The sequence below is a fragment of the Diaporthe batatas genome (genome assembly GCF_019321695.1).
Source record: "Diaporthe batatas strain CRI 302-4 chromosome Unknown Contig00001, whole genome shotgun sequence".
In the NCBI taxonomy this organism is placed as follows: domain Eukaryota; kingdom Fungi; phylum Ascomycota; class Sordariomycetes; order Diaporthales; family Diaporthaceae; genus Diaporthe; species Diaporthe batatas.
In genome coordinates, this window is record NW_025408548.1 from 926,860 (window position 1) to 948,721 (window position 21,862).

Genomic DNA, 21,862 nt, shown 5'->3' on the forward strand with positions numbered 1-21,862 from the left:
TATTATAATATTATTATAATATTATTATAATATAATTAAGGCCAAGTTAAAAATAAAAGGGCCGGGCTATAGTATGTTATATTTTAAAGTAATATAATAGTAACTAGGGGATATTATTAATATAAGAGTTTTTAATAAGGCTAGACTAATATAATAATAATATTATAAAAAAGTAAAATAATTATAATTTTTAAAAAATTTTTTTTTTATTTTATTATTATTATTTTTATTATTTTAAATAATAAATTATATTATTAAAAGTATTTATTATTTTAAATAGCTTTATTATTATAATATAGGTAAGGCACTTTCTTGCCCTTATATTTAAACTTTTATATTCTTATTTTCTTTTTTTTTTTTTTTTCCTTAATGCAATTAGTTAAATAGTAAATACCCCCTATATATAATAATTTGCAAAAATTATATTAATATATTATAATAATAATAATAAAATAGTAATAATAAAATAGTAATAATAACTCTAATAGTAAGTCCTCCTTTTATTACTATTATAATATATTTGTACTATTTAAGCTAGATATTTATATTAACTTATTTTTTAATTATTTATTATAACTATTATTAATATTAGTTTTTAATATTTTTATATAATATACTTATAATATTTGTGCCTTATATTAATAGCTTTTATAGGTTTTTAAATATTTAATATTTCTACTTTTATTATAAATTATATTTTTATAATATTATATTTATATAATATATAAGTTATATTTATATTAGGCTTTTATTAATAAATACTTTAATTTTTTTATTTTTATTTTTTAATAGCTTTGCCCTTAAATAAATATATTTAAGTTTATTTTATTTATATTATGCCCTATTATAATCCTTTTAGGTATATTAAATATTAATATTATATTTTTAATTATTTTATAAAAGTTAAAAGCACTTAGCCCTATATATATAATATTTATATAATATGTGCATTATATATACTACCTAAAAATAATATTTATTATTATTATTATTAAACTAATAAAATATATATTTTATATAATGCTTTTATTATATATTTATATTATATATATATAATTAATATAATTTTATTTAAATACTAACAAGTATTATATTTATTATAATTATAGCAACTAAATTTATACTTTTATAAATATATTTTAGTTCCTTTTTATATATTACTAATCTATTATATATATATTATATTAAATTTTTTACTATATATAAGCCGTTTTAAGCCTTTTTTTAAAATAATAAATATAAGCGCCTTATAAAGGCAATCTACCTTTTACTTGCTAAAAGTATAATTATTATAACTATATAAATTATACTTATTATTATTTTAATAGTTACAAAAAATAAGTTTATATTACTAATTTACTATAATATTATTATATTTAAAAAGCTTATATATAAAATATGGGCACTATATATATTTTATAAAAATAAATAAAAATAAAAAAATAATAAAAAATAATTTAAAGGTATATAAGAAATAATAACCTTATAAAAACATAAATAAATAGGCATATTATACCCTTATAAATATAATATAAAATTATTATAAGGGTAATATTAAATCCCTAAATAGTAAATATATAAAATATTTATATAAATAAAAATAAATATAAATTATATTATATATATAACTTTAATACTATATTAATATGCTTTTAACTACCTTTTAATCTTTATTTTATATTTTATATTAAGTTATTTAATATATAAAAATGCAGCTTTATAAATTATTATTATAGCTATAATTCTTTTAATAAATAAAATATTATTATACTAATTATAGCTTTTAATGCCCTAAAATAGCTTTTATTTTAAAAATATTATTTTATTTAATTTTAATATTAAATTATAATATAAATACTTTACTTTTATAAAGCCTAAATAGCTTTAAAGCAATAATAAAATAATATTATAAATATAATATTATATAAATAAATCCAACTTATAAATAAGGCTATACTTTTAATTATTTTAAAATGTAAAATAGGCCTAAATACTTATTTATAAGTTTTTACTTTTATATTTTTACTATAAATATTTTATTAATATTATAACCAAATTACCTTTTATAAATTTTATATTAAAGTATTAATAATTATACTACTTTATATATTTGGCATTAATATAATATAAATATTATATAATTTAAATATATATAGCTTAAATATTTTTACTAGCCTTAATTATATTTAAAATATTAGTTTCTTATAATAAAGGTATATTAATAAATGCTACTAGGTTATAACTAAATAATATAAATAAAAGCTAGCTTTAATTATTAAATATTTAAAATTATTATATATAAATTATATAAAATATAATTATTATATCTAATTACTTTATTTAATATTTCTATATATATAAAGGTAGTATTTAAAGTTTTAATTTTATTATTTCATTTAACTATTAATTTATAAATAAAAGGTAATATTTATATGCTACTTTATTTCTAAATTTATATAAAATTCTGCTTAAAATAACTAATAAAAACTGCTTTAATTTAATATAATTCCTAAAATATTTTAAATATAATAAAATATATAAAATAAAAATATTTATTAAGCTATTATTTATTAACTATATAATTATTATAATATAAATTATATATTTTATAAAGTAATTTATTATTATAAAATAGTATTATAAAGCTTATTATTATATAAATTAATTAATAAAGGTAAGCTTATAATAAAGTTTATTAAAATTTTTTTATAATTATTAAAGCAATAATAATAATATTAAAAACTAAATAATTAATATTTAGGCCTTTATATATTAATAAACTATATATATATTAATATATTATTTTATATTTTTTAAAAAGTTTTAATAATAGCTATATATAAGTAGCTTAATTAATTTACTAATATTAAAATGCCCTATAAACTAATTATTATAATAAATATATAATAATTTTATTTATATATTTAGGTTATCTAATATATAAACCTTATTATTAAAGTAAAATAGCCTATTTTTTAATTACTATATTTTCCTAGCTTTATTATATTATTCGCGCCTTTTATACTATGCCCCTCCTTATATAAAAATATTTTTTTACTATAAATATTATAAATATATTATTATAAGTTGCTTAAATTATATTATTACTATTATTATACTTTGCTTCCTTATTTTATATAAAAGGGCATTTAAATATATACTTTAATTTCAAACAATTATAATTATTAAGCATATTTTGCGCTTTAATACTACTTTTTTACATTATTTAAGGCCCCCTTTTTCTAAATATAAATTTATATTTTAACAATTATAGCCATAATCCACTATTTTCTTTAATATTATAAAATTATTAAGTTTTTATAACTTAATTTTTACTTAATTTTTATAAATATAATTAAACTTATAAAATAGACTATTTACTAAATTTTTATCCCCTAACTTATATTTAATTACTAAATTTATTACTATTAAAGCATTAAGCTATTATAGCTACTTTATAAAAAGTTTTTTTATATATTAATATTTTAGGTTTAAATAATTAATTAAAATAATTATAATATATTATAAATATTATAAATAATAATATTAAATTATAATAATATTAATAATAGCAAATAATTTTAAATTATTAATATTATAATATTACTTTATAAAAATTAATTTTATAACCTAAATATAATTAAATATTAGGCTTTTTAAAAAAGTTATAAAATAACTAATTTAATAGCTTTAATAAATATATTTATTTTAAAATATATATATAATAAAAATATAAAATATTATAAAATAAAGGCTATTATAAAAATAGTTTTAAATACTTAAATGCTATTTTTATATAAAATAAAAGCTTAATTAGCCCTATAATATTATTCTTTAAAAGATTAATTAAAAGTATAATTACTTTAAAATATACTTAAATAAATTATTAATAAAAGCCTAAAACCTAAAAAATATAAATTTTATAAATATTATAAAATAGCAGCTATTTTTAATAATAGCAATATAATTTTACTTTATAATAATGCTATTAAATATAACTATAAACCTAAAAATTTAACCCAAATAGTTTTAAATTTATATTTTTAAAATTTAAATATAATCTTTATTAATATAAGCATTTTAAAATATTATATATATTTTTATATATACTTTATTATTATTATTAAAAATAAAAATATTATTTAAATATATAATATAATATATATTTATAAGCCCTATAAAGGCGCAATTAATATATATTTAAAATATTATAAGGGCATTAATTAGTTTAAATAGTATTATTATATACTTAAAATAATTATATTTTATATAAAAGCTATTTTTATTTATTACTTATATAAATTTTAACCTAATAATATATTTCTTAATATTTAACTTAATATATACTTTTATATTTTAAATTAATTTAAAATTTTAAAATTAAAATAATAAAATATAATTTTTATATATAAGCCAATTAAATATATAATAATTAATATAAAATATAGCTTTCTTTTTTAAGCATAAATATAATAAATATATTTATTAAGCTAATAAATAGCCTAATAAATCCTTATATAAATATATTATTTATATAGCTTTAAAGTACTTTTAACTTTATACCTAAAAGAAGATATAATAATTTTTATAAAGGCTAGGCGCTTTTTTTTAGCTTTATTTTATAATTTATAAGTATATATTTAGCAAAAATATATATAACTTTTTTTAAATAAATATTTTTAAATTTAATATATTTGGCTAATAAGTATAATAAGGGCGCAACTAAAAAGTTTTTATTTCTATTATTTACGCCTTTTAAAAAAATAAAATAAAAGTAAATAGCTATAATAATAGTACTAAATAAAAATAGCTTATTTAAAATATAAATATTAAATTAATTTTTATATAAAATAAAAGTACTATTATTATTACTTTTACTAAATAAATAAATTTACTACTTTTAGCCAAAAAAGCCAAATATAATATTTTTACTAAATAAGTTTATAATAATAAAATAATAATATTATATATATATAATATTATAAAATCTATTATTTAAATAAAAAAAGCAACTATTATAAAAGGAAATTAAATTATTACTAATATTAATAAATTATAATTTATTTTTAAAATAATATTAATATTTATATATATTAATAGCATTATAGCTAATAAGATTTTTCTTTAATTTTAAATTAATAATATCTTAAAAGGTTTTATATAATTATTAATTTTAACCCGCATATTAATATAAAGCTATTATTTATTTGGCATAATATTACTAATTATTTAGTATATTTATAACCCTAAAAGTTATTAGTTAGTTTTTAAAAGGGTCTTAAAGTATTAAATAATAATATAGCCCTTTTACTTATAATTATAATAAAAGCATTTAAATACTAGCTACTAATATAATTTATTAATTTATAAATATAATAATTATTTTAATATAATTTAAAATATATATTAGTATAATATTTTATTAGTAATAATTATAGTAAATTATTAAAAGGGCTAATTAAAAATAAAATATTACTTTTTTTTAATAGCCTAAATAAAAGTAATTATAAAAGCATTTTAAATATATAATTAGCTTATTATTACTATAAATATATTTTATAATATTAAAAATATACTTAACTTATTAGCAAATATAGCATATAAAAAATTAAAAACTTAATAGAATTATAATAATATTATATTATTACTAATTAATATTATTTCTTTTATAGCCTTTATATATTAAGCTTAATTAACTATTTATTTCTATATAATAAGTAGTTACACCTATATATAAAATATTATATAAATATTTAACTTAAATTTATTAATTATATTATATATATAATATAACTTTATAAAATTATTAAGAAATTTTATTTCAACTTTTAATAATAATATAAAACTTATAATAAATTTATTATTTTTATTAAATTATTACAAATATAATAAATATAGTAATAATATATATAATAAAATTAAAAGTTAATTATATAAAACTTTTAAAGTTTATAAAAAATAATAAAAATTTATATTTTATATTTATTTTTTATAATAAAGCTAATTTAATTTTACTTAAACACGCCTTTTAAATAGCATATTATATAGCCTACCTACTTTTATAATTTTATAATTTTATATAAATAAAAATAATAATAAAAGTTAAAAAAGGTTTATAAGGCTATATAAAATTTTTATTATAAATAAAGGCAAAAATTTGCTAAAATAATAGCTTAGCTTAAATATAATAATAATATTATATAAATTAAGCTTATTTTATATTTTAAAATAAAAAATAATATTTTTAAATATAAAAGCTATTAAAATAAAAATTAAAATAAATTTATTTTTATTATAAAAATAATATAAGCTTAGCTTACTTAATATAAAAATATTAATAAATAGTTTTATTTTTAAATTATTAATTAAATTCCTTTTTTTTATATTTAAATTATATACTTATAAATTAACTATTATATACTATATTTTTAATATTAGGCTAAAATAAAGCTAGATTAAAAAAGGATTATACTACCTAAAAATAAGAAATTTAGCCGCCCTTATAAAGGTTATAAATTTTTTATAGCTTAGGCATAATAATACTAATATATAAATATATAAGGCGTAATACTAATATTATATTAATATTTTAAATAATTTACTTTTTAAAATAAATAAAACAATTAAACTATTAGAGCAAAAAATTACAAATAAAGTAAATAGGTATATATAATATAAGTATAAAATAGGCGTAAAGGAAAAGTAGTATATTAAATAGTAGTAGGCTATTAATTATTACCTTCCTTCCTTTTTTTTAAATCTTTTAGTTTCCCTCTATTCTTTTATAGCTAGCGCCGCGCCTGCGCGGCGGGGTATCTGCGCTGCCGGGGCGCTAGTACCAGCATCCTTCGCCAGCACCATATTGGAGCCCCATTGGTGCCAGCTTATTGTGACAAACGTCTCTAACACAGTCTAAGACTACCGTATTCCACGACCGGCCCGCAGATCCGTCTTGGGATCATTGATGTGGCCGTAAGCTGTAGCCTGCACCTGCTGGCCTGCTGTGGCCTACATACGGGCTTACAAGCTCCATGAATCAACAGCCTCGGCTTGGCGTGATATTCCTTGAGGCTGGATATCCCCCAAATTGTGGGCTTGGCCGTTCAGGTAGGCAGTTTCACCATGATTTATCGCCGCCTCACGCTTCGGGCGTGTTTTAAATATTAAACCAACTCGGACCACCCCGTACCACCTCACGGCCATATACCGTACTCGAACGGGTCCACGTGCGGGTAGTCGGCCCGCATGCCCATGATGATGCTGTACTCGTCCCTCAGGAGATCCGAGCCCTCGTTGCCGTAAGCCTTGTACCTGCTGACCTCGTGCCGCCGCAGGGCCACGTTCCAGGGGAAGCTGGAGTGCGCGACGCCCATGAAGGCGCTCGCCTTGAACATCATGGTGAAGTCGACCAGGGCCTGCTGGTCAAAGGTGAAGGCGTCGAGCCGCTCGCGGTCCGCCCCCCGGAGCAGGTCGTGCTTGGTGACCACGTCCACGTCGCCCTCCACCAGGCCCGACGCCCTCAGCCGCTCCCTGAACAGGTCCACGACCCCCTGGTCGCCCGACGCCACGTAGACGACGCGCAGCCCCGTGCGCGCGATGTTCTCGAACTGCTCGCGGAACTGCTCGTCGACGCGCGAGAAGCGCCACTCGTCGGGCGGCCACGCCCACACGGCGTCCTCCTCGAGGCGCAGGTGGGCGCCGTAGTACGCGCCGCCGTTGATGGCGGCCGCCGGGTCCAGGCGCAGGCCGAAGCGCTCCTTGAGCTCCCAGAGGACCTTGGCGGCCATCGCGCGCGTGTCGTTGCGGAACGACAGGATCTTGCCGAACTCGTTGGCGAAGGCGTCGCCGTCGTCGTGGACCGGGTACTCGAGGAAGGACTGGCCCATCCGCACGTGGACGGGCTTGTCGGCGCTGATGCTGCTGACCCCTTTCTCCCCCGCCAGCCACTCGTCGAAGAAGCGCCGCCACTCGCGCGGGAACCGCAGCCCCTCCCGCGGGTGGTTGGGCTCGAACTGGTCGCCCGTCAGGTCCACCTCCACCCGCTGGTCGTAGCCCGGGAAGTCCTCGGCCCTGTCGTATATGCGCATCCCCGGGCAGCCGGCCTCGAGGTGCCTGACGAAGGCGTCCCGCTCGAGCAGGTAGTCCAGCGGCACCTCGTTGGTCGTCTCGATGTCGGTCAGGTCGCTCGGGTTGCGCAGGGCGATGGAGGGCACGACGAGGGCGCCGCCCCCGTTGATGGCGTACCGCACGCACTTGAGGATCTGGTTGCGCAGCATGCCGATCCCGCCGTGCTGGCCCTCGCACGTGAAGAGCAGGCCCGGCCTGAAGTTGGAGGGCGTGCGGGCGCACACCTCCCGTATGGGGCTGTAGTCGATCGGCGTGGGGAACTCCGTGTCCATCGCCTGCTGGATGAACACCCTCTCCGCCACCGCCAAGTCGTTTTCGTGTTGTGGCCTGCCGGCCCCGTCCTGCGCGAACAGCAGCACCGCGACCCCGTCGAACCCCGTCGTCAGCCGGGCGCTCCAGATGGCGATGAGCAGCAGCCCCATGAAGAGGGCTGCCACCCAGGGGCGGTCTTGGCACAGCATGGCTGGCTGGCTGGCTGTCGTTCAACGAGCAGCCGCGTGTTCGGGATGAGAACGCCTTGCCGCTGTAGGGCGAGGGCCAAGAGATGAAGCCAAGATGTTGACAGCAGGCGAACGGCTTGGGGCCAAGAGCTGGAGGTTTTGTTCTCACGAATCTTGGGATGCACGAGGCCTGATCTGTGGACGCGAGCTAGGGTGAAACCGTTCGTGTCGGACCACGGCCGCCAGGGGCCCTGAAACAGGTTGCGGCAGTGGTGACTCGGGGGCCATGACAGGTCGCAGGAAGCCAGGATTTAGGATTTGGGATTTTGATCCTCTGATGAATGAACTTTGAGCGCTATTCCCACCACTTGAAATTTGTTGGTGTAGTTGGTCCCTTGTGAAACATTTGAAGACCCGTTCCTAATATGTTTCGGCGCTGGCCGCGGGCACTACGAGTAGTGAGAAGACCTGGATAGGAAGGAATGCTATTACTACCTAGGTACTTACGTTAGCCCCTTGCTCCAATTCGAAGACTCTTATTGACCCGTGCGCCGTACCTGGGTCGCTTCCAGCCGTAAATGGGCTCTTTGAAGCATCTTGAACCTCCCCCCGGCCTACGTCTGTGTTTTCTTCTCGTGCTCGGTACCAGTTTCGGCCCGCCATTTGTCTTCTGGGGCCAATGGTCGCCACCGTCCAAACTCGTAGTCACGACGGGCATGGATCTTGGTCTTCTATCAACTGGGGACTTTTCCATCTGAGATTATTAGCCGCTCCTATAACAAAAGGAAAATTGTTCTGGAAGCGGACGAAGAGCTCGTCGCAGTCCAGACCAGGCAGGATTGGAAAGCCACACACTTGCAAGAGCCGTCCTCTCGACATCTAACAAGCTCGATGTGTCCGCGCTTATTTCCTTGGCGAGCCGTTTGTAAACTGGCCCACGAGTGAGGGATAGAATTACAACGCCCGTGGAAAAGGCATCGGACGGGGCAAAGAAGAGTGGAAGAGACAAATATTTTGGCTGACTGCCCATCTACCTAGGTAAACAACCTAGCATCGTCTCAAGCTGTGTCATCCTTCTCACCGTCGCACAACACGAGCCAGCTCTTTCGTGAATGCCCCGACATGCCTGTCGTATCCTGATATTTCCAATGTTGTATGACGACTCCAGCTGGTGGGCACCACCAGTCGCTACGATTATCTGTCTTTGGACTGCAAAAGTCCCCAGTCTAGGAGCCCCGTAACGAAGTGTCTGTAGCTGGCGCAAGGATTGTCGAGTAAGTGTTTACTCTAGGGGAGACCCGATGCCTCGTTCTAGGGACGGCCTCTCGATCATCTTCTCTTCATGACCGCCGTACTCGACGTTGTCCCTGCCCTGATCTTGTGTCTCTGCGTTAGGCATATTTGCCCAAAGGGCCCGAGGAGGATCATTCGTGTCGATTTGAGGGGGTGCGGCTCCGCCCAGCTATAATTTTGTTGTCTGACTGTCGTGATGAGGTCGTGTACATGCTGCCACAATTGTGCCAATATCTCGATGAGGGTTCCTGTCCCCCAGTCGTTGATCATCAAGTATTCCATTCATATGCTCCTCTTGTTCCCTGAGCACTAAAGCTTGGATGAACCGTTGGTCAGCTTCAACTTCAGACCAGAACGACGTACAGCCTGCTACGAATGCTCCAAGGTCGCCTGTTTGTCCAAGACTTCGTCTGACGATAGGCCCAAAGCTGCTTTCCGAAAGGATGAAGTACTAACAGGTCCGTCCAACCTCCTGCCGTCCAACTGTTGTTGGACAACAATGATTCTCTCTCGGCCGTGCAGTTCGACCGTTCTCGTCTGCTTGAAGCCCTTACGAAGTTGTCAAGACCCGCTGATCCTTCTAGACTGACAAGGAGCCCAGCGGTCCCTAGATCGAGCTCCGTATAAGTTGAGCTGCATCCCACGTGTGTTTACTCTCCCAACAGGCGCGCCAGAAGCGCAGTTAGCATGATTCTCTTCGTCGTGGTCGGTCGTCCTCCTGCACAGCAGCTGTTATCGATGTCAACAGTGGGTCTGGGACTGGACTTCACAGCTCAAGTTGCCCGCGGCACCTGGCACAGCTCTGGCACAGCTCAAGTCACTGACAAACAGCTGTTGACAAACAACGATGGCGGGGTAGTGGTGGGATTCCATCGATTCAATGCTGGTGATCTTTCTTAGCGCCAATAGCAGGCACAAAACCTCACACCAGCCCAGCCTTCCCAGTCTTTCTTTGATCTTGATCTACCAACACCAACATCGAGGACAGTCCTTGGTTCTACTTGAGCAGTCGGCGTGCGACACGATCATACACATCTGTGAACCAAATACAATCCTCGAGCATTCATCAGTAAGTATCTTCTTCTTCTTTTCCCTTGCTCCTTGTCCCTTGTCCCCTTCCCTCGGCCGTTTTCCTCGAAGGTGTCCCTCGCGCGGTCGCAACACACCACTCCTCATTATGAACCCTCCCCAGTCCCAACCAGTTGCTTTTCCTCCTTATTCTTGGAGACGAGAACGTTCCCTCAGACTTTGTCTATGATAATCTAGACTTGCCCACTATTTATTCGGCCGTTGTGTCCCTCGTCCCTTTTCCCTCGGCCGTTTTCCTCGACGGTGTCCCTCGGGCGGTCACAACACACCACCTCTTGTTATCAATCCTCCCCAGTCCCAACCAGCTGCATTTTCTCCTTATTCTCACAGACGAGAACGTTCCCTCAGACATTGTCTATGATAATCTAGACTTGGCCACCATTTATTCGCCCGCCGTGTCCCTCGCCGTACATCTTCTCATGCCCCTTCGCTTGTTGACCGCAGCCGCCTCGAACTAATCTTCTGTTTGTCCAGTCTCTCATTACGATGCCTCCCAGGCCCAGACCCCCTCCCATCCCCAGGCCCCCGCCCGGTCACGCTCGGAATCCCTTTTGGGACCCCGAGCAGGCCAACGGCCAGCCTCAGTGGGTGCCCTTCGGTCACCCCATCCTGAGCGCGTTTAGTCAAGACGACGAGGACGACTCGGGAGATTTCTGCGCGGACACCCACCCTCGCCCAGTGTCCTCTGCAGGCATCCCGCCCGGGTATGCTGCATCTTCGTTCAATCCGAATGTGCCGTCCAATGCTGCGCGTGGACCCCTCTCTGAGTATCCGTCCAATCCTGGCTTGGGAGTGCCTCCTCCGAGCTTTCCAGCGCAGATTCCGGCTGATCCCGCATCCAACGTCGGAACCCCTTCCAACGCCGGAATGCCAGGCGATACTGATCCGGAGCTTGAGTACCTTGGGCAGAGAACCATCAATCAGCCAAACGTGCCTGGCATCCCGCCTCCCCGGCGTGGCCGCCGTCCCGTCCCGACCCGGGAGGAAACCATTGGCGATGTGCAGGACCACCTATCACGCAAGGGGATGTACTATCCCCGCCTCGTTTGGAGCTTCGCCGATCACGATCGTTTCAAGCAGGGCCTCAGGGACCTGGCCAAGAGGCAGAACGCCGTCGGTGGTCTGGTGGACATGCCCCAGGACGATGCAGCCCTGGAGGAGCTGGCGAGGGACATGTGCGAGGCCATATTCAATCTCGACCATATCGAGTCCGGAGCGACCCGTAACCACCACTCGAAGAAGCGCGGCACTGTTGAAATCGACAGCGTGGGAGTCAAGTGCGTCAAGGAGATGGGCCCGTTCCGAGCCGAGATGCTGGCGTGGGACCTCATGGTCAGCCCTTCCCGCGACCCGCCCCTTTTTGTTCTTGTTTGTTTGGTAACTAACAGCAGCTACAGTGCGCCATCCGGGACGCCCAGACGGGAAATCTCGAGCTACCAGACAGCGGCCGGGCCGCGGGGTTCGCGGAATATGACACCTTCATGGGACGATTTACTGACTTGTTGGAGGTTCTCAGGGTAAGTCTCGAACTATTATTGCACTGGAACTCCGACACGAGATCTATGTATGTACCGATATAGGAGACTGTGCGCTGACTAACGCGAACAATCCGTAGGTCAACAAAAACCTCGTGAGGGAGGCTCTGGAGTCCGAGCAAGGGCTCCGGAGGATCGTCGCCGATCCCTTCGGCGAGCGCGGCAGGAAGGTTACCAACACCTACCTCAACAGGAAGAGGGCGGAGATGAAGGTTGGCGCCGCTGAACCCGGCTCGAAGCGGGCGAGGCGGGTTATCGAGGAGGGGCACTTTCCTCCTTACGCACTTACTTGGATGAAACCCACAACTACCGAGAACCAGCCGCAGACTCGGGCTGGTCAGCCTTTGGCGCAGCCGCAGCGGGGGGGTGCAAGTCTTCAACAGCCTGCCCACATGCAGCAACAAGGCCAGCAGCCTGGCACCGCCCAGCCTCGTCAGAACCAGCCGCAGATTCAGGTTGGTCAGGTTATGGCGCAGCCGCAGCAGCAGGGTGGAGGTTCTCAGCAGCCTGCCCACGTGCAGCAACAAGGCCAGCAGTCTGGTCAGCAGTTCGGCACCGTTCAGCCTCGTGAGATCCAGCCGAAGGTTGAGGATGGTCACTTTTTTTACGAGCCACAGCAGCAGGGCGGAAGTCATCAGCAGCTTGCTCAGCAGCTTCCCCAGCAGCCCGTCACCGCTCAGCCAGGCACTGCTCAGCCTCGTCAGAACCAGCCGCAGACTCAGGTTGGTCAGGTTTCTGAGCAGCCGCTGCAGCAGGGCGGAACTGTTCAGCAGCTTGCTCAGCAACAACGCCAGCAGCCCGTTCGCCAGCCCGGCACCGCTCGGCCTCGCGAGAACCAGGCGCAGCAGCAGGGCGGAAACCTTCAGCAGCCTGCCCAGCTTCAAGGCCAGCAGCCCGGCCAGCAGCCGGCAGCCATGCCAGGCCCTGTTGCTACTGCCACTGCCACCACGGCCGGAACGGCCACTCCAGGCGCCCACGACGGACCGCAGGAACCTTAGGAAGGTCTCAGCTTGATTCGTGAGGCGATGGCAGATCCAAGGCTTTCAGATGAGGCGTTTATGGACACCCTCGCAAGCGTGGACCCGCCGTTGGGGGGCCCCAGCAGCGCCGACCTGATATACAGAGAGTTCGGCGCTGCCCGCGCTGAGCCCGATGCTCAGCCCGACGCTGAGCCCGGCGACGAGCCCGGCGACGATCTCGGCCTCGAGTTCGGCTTCGCCGATCTCGACCCGTCTCTCTACGAGCTACGCGAAGACGAGAGTGGTGGTCGTCGGGGATGGCTGTAGACGGCCTTTGTGGCCATGAAGATGTGTGCCGGAACTTGAAGGAGAAGCTGTGGTAAGATATCGATGGCAGAGGGCGGGCCGTGCTATACTCTTATGTCCCGACACTCTCGGACGTACGTCTTGGTTGGAGACTAGAGTTCTTCATTCGTCCTCTTGCTATAGTCTAGGTCTGTAGCGCCACAATCTTGATCCATTACTGACTCCTCTGTGCCCGACGGTCTAGGTGCCTGGCACTCACTGGGCTGATAGAGCGCGTAGACTCCCTCCTGTCGTGAATCACATGACACTGCACATTGAAACCGTAGATGGGAAACAGTGAAGCTGTCGTGAAATGAATGAATCACACCAGACTCTGGCACACCTGCTTCCCGCTGCCGCAGCAAGTTCCAAGCTGTAGAAATCTTGTATTGTGAATGCTGAAAGTAACATTGCGCCTTGATATGGCAGGGTGACTATCAAACGCCTCGGGCTGGGGCATACTGTTTACCTTGGTGGTATACTGTTTACCTTGAGTCGACAAACGGCATCTGGGTGCTTCAAGTAATATGACAACTTCACTTGTAAGTCAGTCACTCAAGATATCCGACCCCACCGCAGCCAGGCTTCCGAACATTTAAACCCTCCCCTCCCCCCCTTCTGTCCGCTCCCTTCCTTCATTCCAACCACAACACACTCACAAAGGCCCTTGGTCCGACCTTCAATCCCCAAGACAGCCTCCATCCCGTTTCTGCCATCGAGCAAGCGACCATAGTAAGCATATCCACCATCCATACCTTTGCTGCCGTCCTGCCCTCTTCCCTCCATTCTTCCATCGTCCTCAGTGCAACCAAACACCAGTCGGGTTGGCGACAGACCATTGCAAGTCGTTGCGAACTCCCTGCTTGGTGCCTCCCAACCAATTCCCCTCACCCTGATTCGATCAGCATACTCAACTGTGTTGCCTGCGACCAACTTCATCGTGGTGTCCAATGCGATGAAGTCTGGTGTTTCGGTGTTTCGTTGACCTCACTTCCATCTCAATACTAACTTGGCTCTGCAAACTCAGCCTCATCAAATGGATCAAGATCGCTTCGGTGCGGAGGGTCCGCCTCAGGCGGCACTCAACACGAGCCCTGTGAAGCCTCGTGGCTCTCCCACGGCCATGCCTGGTCCGACTGGTCTAGAAGGAATTTCTACCAATTCCACCAATTCTGCCGGCAGCGATAATGGCGTGCCGATACGCCAGTACGGCTCAGCGACCGTGAACGCTAGCTACATCCACTACCAGCCCACCTTCCAGCATCAGCCGCAGGCTTTGGGTCAGGATCAGCGGGTGCCTCACGACAATCTTGCAATTCCCAACCAGCAGACTGTTGAGAACCACAACCAGCCTGCTATCCACAGCCACTTCGCTGACCCTTACACTGCCGTCCCCAAGGCACCAGCGATTCAGGAGAAGCCCAACCCCGAGAGCCAGCAGTTGCCCCAGGCTCAGTACGTGCCCCAGAACCAGCAAATTCCCCCGAACATGGTTCAGAATCCCCCAAACATCCAACACCAGAATCACCCAAACATCCACCACTGGCAATACCATGCCAATGTCCAGAACTTTGGCTGTCCTGCTCCAGCGGCCCCGACCGTTCAGGCTGGGTCTCAACCATGGGCTGTACAGCTATCACAGTTCCAGCCAACTGAAGAGGACATCGCGAAGGTTCAAGGCTGGATGGACGAAGGCGGCCACAAGTTCGGACGCCGCATCCACAACTTTCGAGAGATGCAGAAATACAAAGAGGCTGAGAGGCTGAGGAGGGTGAAGAGAACGCCTGATCTGGCACAGGATCTGCCCACAACTGAGGCCCAACAGAGTGAGTTGGCAGAGCGCCTATTCAACGCCTTCAAGGCTTGGAGGGCGGATGCCCCCGGTTGGACAAAGCAGGCAGTCAAGAAAATCAGGACCCAGAACAACTTCATTCAAGAGCTGACGGGGTGGATGCTCCTGGTACGTTATTGAAAGCCCCGGGGCGTGGCCAAACTTGACATTCGCTAACAATGACTCCCAGTCGGCATGTGTGAGAGCGCAGGAGGGCACTTTGCTGCTTTCCGACAAGAGGTACTCCGTCGTGGAGTACCCGAGCTTCACGACACGATTCGACGCCATCGAGGACGGACTCAAGGTCAGTGATTTTGATGTTCCCGCTCCTCACGATGGAAATAAGCTAACGTTAAACAATGCCTCTTAGAATAATGCGCACTTCGCTGGCAGTGCATTTGAATCGGACGAGTGGATCAACCGCATCGCCGCAGACCCATATGAGGAATTGAGGTTCAAGCGCGAAGCCAAGAGCACGAACGATCAGAAGTACGAGGCGCAGAGGGAGGCGACCAAGGCGAAGCGCAGCAGGGCCAACTCTACCGTGAATAACCCCGGGACAGGAGCTGCAGCAGCATCTGTCACGCCCAGCATCGCGAATACTGGTTCGCGCCGCGCTTCGAATGTCTCTGCAAAGCGCCAGAGGACTCAGAATACCGAGCCCGAGGCCGATGAGGTCAAGCAGGAGAACAGCCAGCCTCAGCTGCCGGCCAGCCAGAAGCAACAGAATCTTCAGTCGCCTCATCAGCAGCATCACGGCCAAACCAACCGACCTGCCGTCCTGAACCGCACCCGGACTGGTCTCAACGCTCAGCCGCGGATGAACAACCACGCCCAGGCAAATAGAAAGCCCCAGGGCAACTACACCCAGGGCAACAACTACATCCCGGCCAAGTTCGCGCCCGGAACTTACAACCCGGCTCCTGCTCAAGGTCCCATCGTCCCAGGTCATGGTCTTGCTTCGCAGGGGGCGCCTTAGAATGGCGGCTCCCAGAGCATGCCGATGCCTGATGGACCGGCGGACGAGATTTTTGCCAGCGTCATGGACCCGACCTGCACCTTTCCTCTGGATGTGGACGAGAACGGCTACTTTATTCGGGCTCATCATCCGGCCAACAACCTCCAGGGCCACGTCCCTGTCAACGAGCAGCCGCAAGCCTACAACAACATGATGATGCCCAACCCCATGGCCGCACAGAACACCAGCTTCGCCCCTGTTCAGCTCGACCGCTATGGTTTCCCTGTGTGGCAGCCTGGTGAGGGCGGCTATGCCATGAGCCAGCCGAATCAAGGCGGCTATGCAATGCCCCCATCCAACCGCCCCATCGCTCATGCGAGCCAGCCTCGTCAGGGTCGCCCTGCGACCACCCAGCAGGGCATCGCTTCTGCGAGCCAGCCCAGTCACGGTGGCCCTGCGAACACCCAGCATACTGCTGATATACAGGAGCCGCCGATTGGCCTGGACGGCTGCTACCTTTACAACCCCAATGATCCTCTGGCTCCGTCTGGCCGTCCGTGCAACGAGATGTCTCACTCCACTCAGCAGGACGGTGTCACCGAGGACGAGGGAGCGAACGAGGCCAATATGCAGTTGGAGAACACACTGGGCAGCGAAGGCGCGAAGCAGGCGGAGCGTGGCGAGCAGAAGGCTCAGGAGGAGGAGTGGGAGACGTTTGATTCCGGATCGTTGTTCGGCTCGGACGAGTCCGATGGTGCGGACACGTAAGGTGGATCAGACTGAAGCGAAGTCTGAGCAAGATGAGAGCGGCTGTACTAAGAGTCGGTGGCCTCGTTGGCCTTCCAGTTGTGTACTTCGGCCTACTTCAGCTTGGATGATGGAGAAGAGGTGTTGCGAGATTGGCGGCATTGGGCGTTTTGATGGTTCCTTTGTCGCCAAGAGGACAACGGGTGATTTTTTGGAGGACCTTTGAAGCCAAGCAGTCGATTATGCCTGCGAATTCAATATTGTCCAACAAGCCTCAAGCTTGGTTCTAGATAGTTTGATGGGCTGTAGTTATCAGTACAGCTTGCTCTACAAATCCTTCTAGGTAATAGAGCCCCCTTTGGGGCATTTTGTGAGAGACTCTGGTCCCAATCACATGCTTGTGAGAAGCTGTCCTGAAGTAGGAAAACCCTTAGCAAGAGATGCTGTCTGTGTCAAAAGCAGTGGGGCAACGAAGTGCTAAAGGCAGGATTGGCTGTGTACAGTGGGTTAGGAAGTCTGTTACATGAGAGAATTGATACTGGGCACGAGGTGAGGCAGCCATGGTAGAACGTTGATGGTGGTAAACATTGGAAAGCTCAAATGAACAACTTGTCTCGTATCCTCTTCCACACCTGGGCGATGCTATCTATTTCCGAGTCCCACCTCCCTTCACACGGTTAGTAAGATCCCGAATCACGTAAATTTGTCCATACAAATCCGTAACCGAGACGAACAACCTAGTTGAATCCACGATCCCCTGATCTAGCCCACTGCGGCTGTCGACCTCTCCCTTCAGTTCCAACATGGCCGCTTCCATCCCGCGTCGCTCGTACTCTGCGATCCACATGAGTTGCGCCTTTTTATGCTCCACACTCCCATCTGATTCGATACGCTCTTGACCTGAGCCGAATTCAGCGAAAGCAATGGAGTTCAGATTACCCTCGATCTCGTCCCGCACAACACTTGCATAGTCATTGTACATACGACACATGCTGGCTAGGTGGCGGCACAAGTCCTCGGCCACGTACGCCGTTTTTGCCGAATTTCCGTATAGATCAACGGAGGACGCCTTGGGTGACGAAGACGTGACTAGGCAGTTGAAGAAGACAAATGCACAAGGACAAGAAGTATGATCTGCTGATGTGCTCCGGACCCAGTTGTAGAAGGTCCTGCTCCTTTTTGCCGGATGGACCCTCTCATTTTCCTGTGTTTGGCCTGACTTCAAGCTGTCACCGCCAGCGCTTTCCCATGGATTCGCCGAGATGCGTGATCCACAACCAGCTTCATCAGTTTGAGTAAAGCTTAGGTGGGTGCCTCCTTGTCGGGAGGCATGCAGCGTCCTGTTGTCCTCGGCCTGCTGGAGATGAGCAAGTAAGAACGCCTCCACCTCGCTCGTCACTCTCATCCGGAGATGAGCCGGGCTCCCGAGCACAAATGGATGGCGCAGCACGTAGGAGACAAATCTCCGGAGTACTATCTCAGCATCCATGAGAGCCTTGGGATGTGCGTTTGTGGTGGTGCCGTTGCTGGTGGTGACGCCGTTCTTCGGCTGCAAGGGTTGTTCTTGACCGAGAGGGCGAGGAGCATCGGCCAGCTCTTCGCCGACAACACGTCTGACTAGTTCCCTGACCGATTCTAAATGTGTCCCCAGGTCAGCCTCAACCACTCCCTCCATGTACTCATCCGCCTGATACACCAGCATGGAGAAGACCATCATGTCGTATAGTACGCGCAGGCTCACGGACTTTCCACCATACACCGCAGCGCAGGCCGTCCACGTGAGTGGCACGAACGTGAGGTATCTGTCCCTCGCCGCATCGTTCACACCTCCATTGCCGTTGGTTTTATGCTTGCGTGGTGGTGCGGGAAACACGTCCCGCTTGTGCCTCTGGAGTTCGCCCAATGCGTAAGCCGCCTGGAGCTCAGCGGCGCGGAGGAGACTTGGCTCTAGCTGAGAAGGGCCTAGGAGTGGCGTGCGGGCCATAAGTACGCCGGCTTTTCGCATCCCTGCGAGGATCGTAGGATTCGGCAGTACTTGCGCTAGAGACGGTGTAGGTGTATCATTCCCCTGCGGCTGAGGAGGCGAGATGTAGAGTGCAGCATGACAATAAATCTCCGATAGGAGGGGCGAAGCGTAGGTAAGCTTTTCGATCCAGATGTGCCTCCCTCTGACCCATTCGCTATGGCCAGATTCTTTCAGATAGGATCTGCCCCGGTCAATGCAGGACTTGATTCCATAAAGCTCCAAACCGTCACGCAACCATGGTAGGTGTACAAGCGACCTCAGGGCAAGAATAGCGTAAGCCGTCGGCTCACACATATCCTCCCACGAGCCATTTTCTCCTTGTGAGCCAACCAATTTGATGAGAACCTGGATAGTCGCAACTGGGACAGATTCATTGAATAGTATGGGGCATTGAAATGACACTTTGTTGAGTAGCGATTCATTGTCGATGCCGTATAGGCGCTCCAAAGCTTGGGATAGAAGCATCATCGAGTACAGTTCAGATCGGTTCTGATGAGGTTGAATCAGATTATTTGTTTATACCAGCAAATTTAAGTGAGAGATAGGAGCTGTGAAGAATTGAATGTGGGCTCGTACCCATTTGTCTGTAAGCTGGGCCGCGAAAATGCGGTCGCTCAGAAATTTGACCGTCTTGGTGATCTGTGAGGTATATTCCAGAGCATTCTCTAGCATACCAAGACACATGAGAACGTTACAGTTGGTGCTGAAGCTCGGATTTCTCTCTCCTTGATAAGTCAAAAAGTGCTCTTCAGTCTCAAACGTCGCCAGGAGTGGGTCAATGCTAAAATCCTTGTTCCCCAAATATCGCAGGGCGAGGATGGTTTTTGCCGTATCATCAGCATCTGGAACGGTCGAGTTTGGCGCTGCAAGAGCATCTTTGTCAGTCACACGAATTCTTGTTAACCAAGTAAAGAAGAAGTTCTCACAAAATCCAACACAGCCCTGACCATCAGACAAAGCACGCTCCAGAACCGTTCTCAGAGCACTTGAGTCCCCTTCGCCTATTCGGATACCAGCTTGAACAAGAGTTGTAACTGTCTAACAAATACATACAAGTCAGCACGCAGAATTCAAGAACCTAATCACATTGAGTGCTGAAGGGGCTGTAGATCTTACCCATGAAACCTCAAATATTGTCGTAGGCCAAGCGCAAGGCACGCACCCTGTGGATCGTCCTGGTCCTTGCTGCAAAGCAGCGCGCAAGTAATCTTCAGCGGCCTGATCCCATTCGGAAGCGTGCATAAGGTATGCAGCTGTCGACGATGGCGAGTTCATCATTGATCCACTGGGCTCTCTCCAGCAGCGGATCCGGTCGAAGTCGATATGCCCTATCATTGCTTCCAGTGAGTGCAGCAATGTGCATGGCCTTTTGTAAAGGAAGTCTTGTAATGATGAGAGCCGTTTGAGCTTTGCATGGAAAACCTCATCAAGGTGTTGCTTTCCCGGGAACTTAATAGCCACTCCATCCGCGGCCAGCAGATTGATGTGCTGCGTTACCAACACTTCGAAGCCTACTTGATCGCACGCTGACACGTCCCAACGGTCTAATAAGGTCTCGAGGGCTTGTTGGGCTTTGTGACAGCGAGACTCTAAGACCTGATCCGAGCGACACCTCTTTTGGTGTGTTATAAGCGCCAGTAGTGCCGCAGACGTGTTCAAAATCCCATCCGTCACAGTGGAATAAGATGGCCATCCCCCATTGTCAGATTGTTGTCGCAAGATGTAATCGAAGCAGTCAGGGAATAGCCACAGTCCCGAGCCGACTGGCTTCTCGATCATAGAGAGCCCTGTCTTGAATCAGAAATGTACAAATGCTAACGAAATGACTCCAAAACACAAGCACCGAACCGAGTGTCCAAAGCCCGGCCCCCACGGCACCTCACTTCTGCAGTACTTACAGGCGGTATCATAGATGGATGGAGACATTGATCCATAGCCTTGTCCTGACAGGCAAGCCTCGGCGAGTGTCGCAAGCAGAATGTCCGGGCTTGGCGGGCCGGTGTCATCTGTCTCTGGTGCCATTCTTATCCGGCAACTGACCGATTGCGTGCAGGGAAGTAGATTTCTAAGATGGTCTGCAAGTGAGGTTGCAGCTACTCGCCAAGATCATGGATGGGGACAATGATTGTTCTATCCGACATTACGTGTTCCACCATCCTTAGTCCTCGGGAATATATATGTGAAATTCCACGTCATGAAAATACGCGGACTTCGACTAAGACTTACAAAATCCGACAGTTTGAAGGATCGCTCTACATAAGCGCCGAGCCATGCTGCGCAAAGATAGCCCCCTGTCGCTTCATGCAGATCTTTGTGTGTCCATTTTCTGAATGAGCGACTTTCATATCGGCATGACATTATTGATCAGTTCTGACGTCCATGTCCTCGCTGGACTGATGTTCCAGCTGGCCAGTAATACTACCGTTTGCTTGCATAAGCGTGCATGCATTTTGGCTCGGAGGGACACCAACGCGGGCATTGCCAAGGGGCCTTCCATGCCGATCTTTGCTTA

At 42.4% G+C, this 21,862-nt stretch overlaps 4 protein-coding genes across 4 annotated transcripts; 2 read left to right on the forward strand and 2 right to left on the reverse strand.

The window, feature by feature from the left end:
• Positions 1 to 7,193: 7,193 nt before the first annotated feature.
• Positions 7,194 to 8,588, reverse strand: KVR01_000219 (uncharacterized protein; the record flags this gene model as incomplete). The annotated part of the gene is made up of 1 exon (XM_044789255.1): positions 7,194 to 8,588. One exon carries the CDS (start codon positions 8,586 to 8,588, stop codon positions 7,194 to 7,196), a length of 1,395 nt encoding a protein of 464 aa, XP_044650168.1.
• A 2,847-nt stretch (positions 8,589 to 11,435) lies between these two features.
• Positions 11,436 to 13,770, forward strand: KVR01_000846 (uncharacterized protein; the record flags this gene model as incomplete). The annotated part of the gene is made up of 4 exons (XM_044786746.1): positions 11,436 to 12,281; positions 12,347 to 12,466; positions 12,565 to 13,410; positions 13,483 to 13,770. The coding sequence occupies 4 exons, from the start codon at positions 11,436 to 11,438 to the stop codon at positions 13,768 to 13,770; spliced, it is 2,100 nt and encodes a 699-aa protein (XP_044650795.1).
• A 1,054-nt stretch (positions 13,771 to 14,824) lies between these two features.
• Positions 14,825 to 17,345, forward strand: KVR01_001065 (uncharacterized protein; the record flags this gene model as incomplete). The annotated part of the gene is made up of 4 exons (XM_044792533.1): positions 14,825 to 15,748; positions 15,810 to 15,923; positions 15,990 to 16,559; positions 16,614 to 17,345. The coding sequence occupies 4 exons, from the start codon at positions 14,825 to 14,827 to the stop codon at positions 17,343 to 17,345; spliced, it is 2,340 nt and encodes a 779-aa protein (XP_044651014.1).
• Positions 17,346 to 17,891: 546 nt separating this feature from the next.
• Positions 17,892 to 21,538, reverse strand: KVR01_000923 (uncharacterized protein). The gene is made up of 5 exons (XM_044784693.1): positions 21,249 to 21,538; positions 20,467 to 21,137; positions 20,277 to 20,388; positions 19,927 to 20,213; positions 17,892 to 19,839 (listed from the first exon to the last, which is right to left on the reverse strand). The coding sequence occupies exons 1-5, from the start codon at positions 21,370 to 21,372 to the stop codon at positions 17,971 to 17,973; spliced, it is 3,063 nt and encodes a 1,020-aa protein (XP_044650872.1). The 5' UTR covers positions 21,373 to 21,538; the 3' UTR covers positions 17,892 to 17,970.
• Positions 21,539 to 21,862: the final 324 nt, after the last annotated feature.

What these genes read in the sequence shown, in the direction of transcription:
- KVR01_000923 (XM_044784693.1), bottom strand. Translation starts at nt 21,372, where the DNA reads ATGGCACCAGAGACAGATGACACCGGCCCGCCAAGCCCGGACATTCTG. An exon ending in ATCCATCTATGATACCGCCT is followed by an intron (nt 21,138 to 21,248) that starts GTAAGTACTGCA and finishes GATTCAAGACAG; the next exon opens with GGCTCTCTATGATCGAGAAG. An exon ending in CAATATTTGAGGTTTCATGG is followed by an intron (nt 20,389 to 20,466) that starts GTAAGATCTACA and finishes TGTATTTGTTAG; the next exon opens with ACAGTTACAACTCTTGTTCA.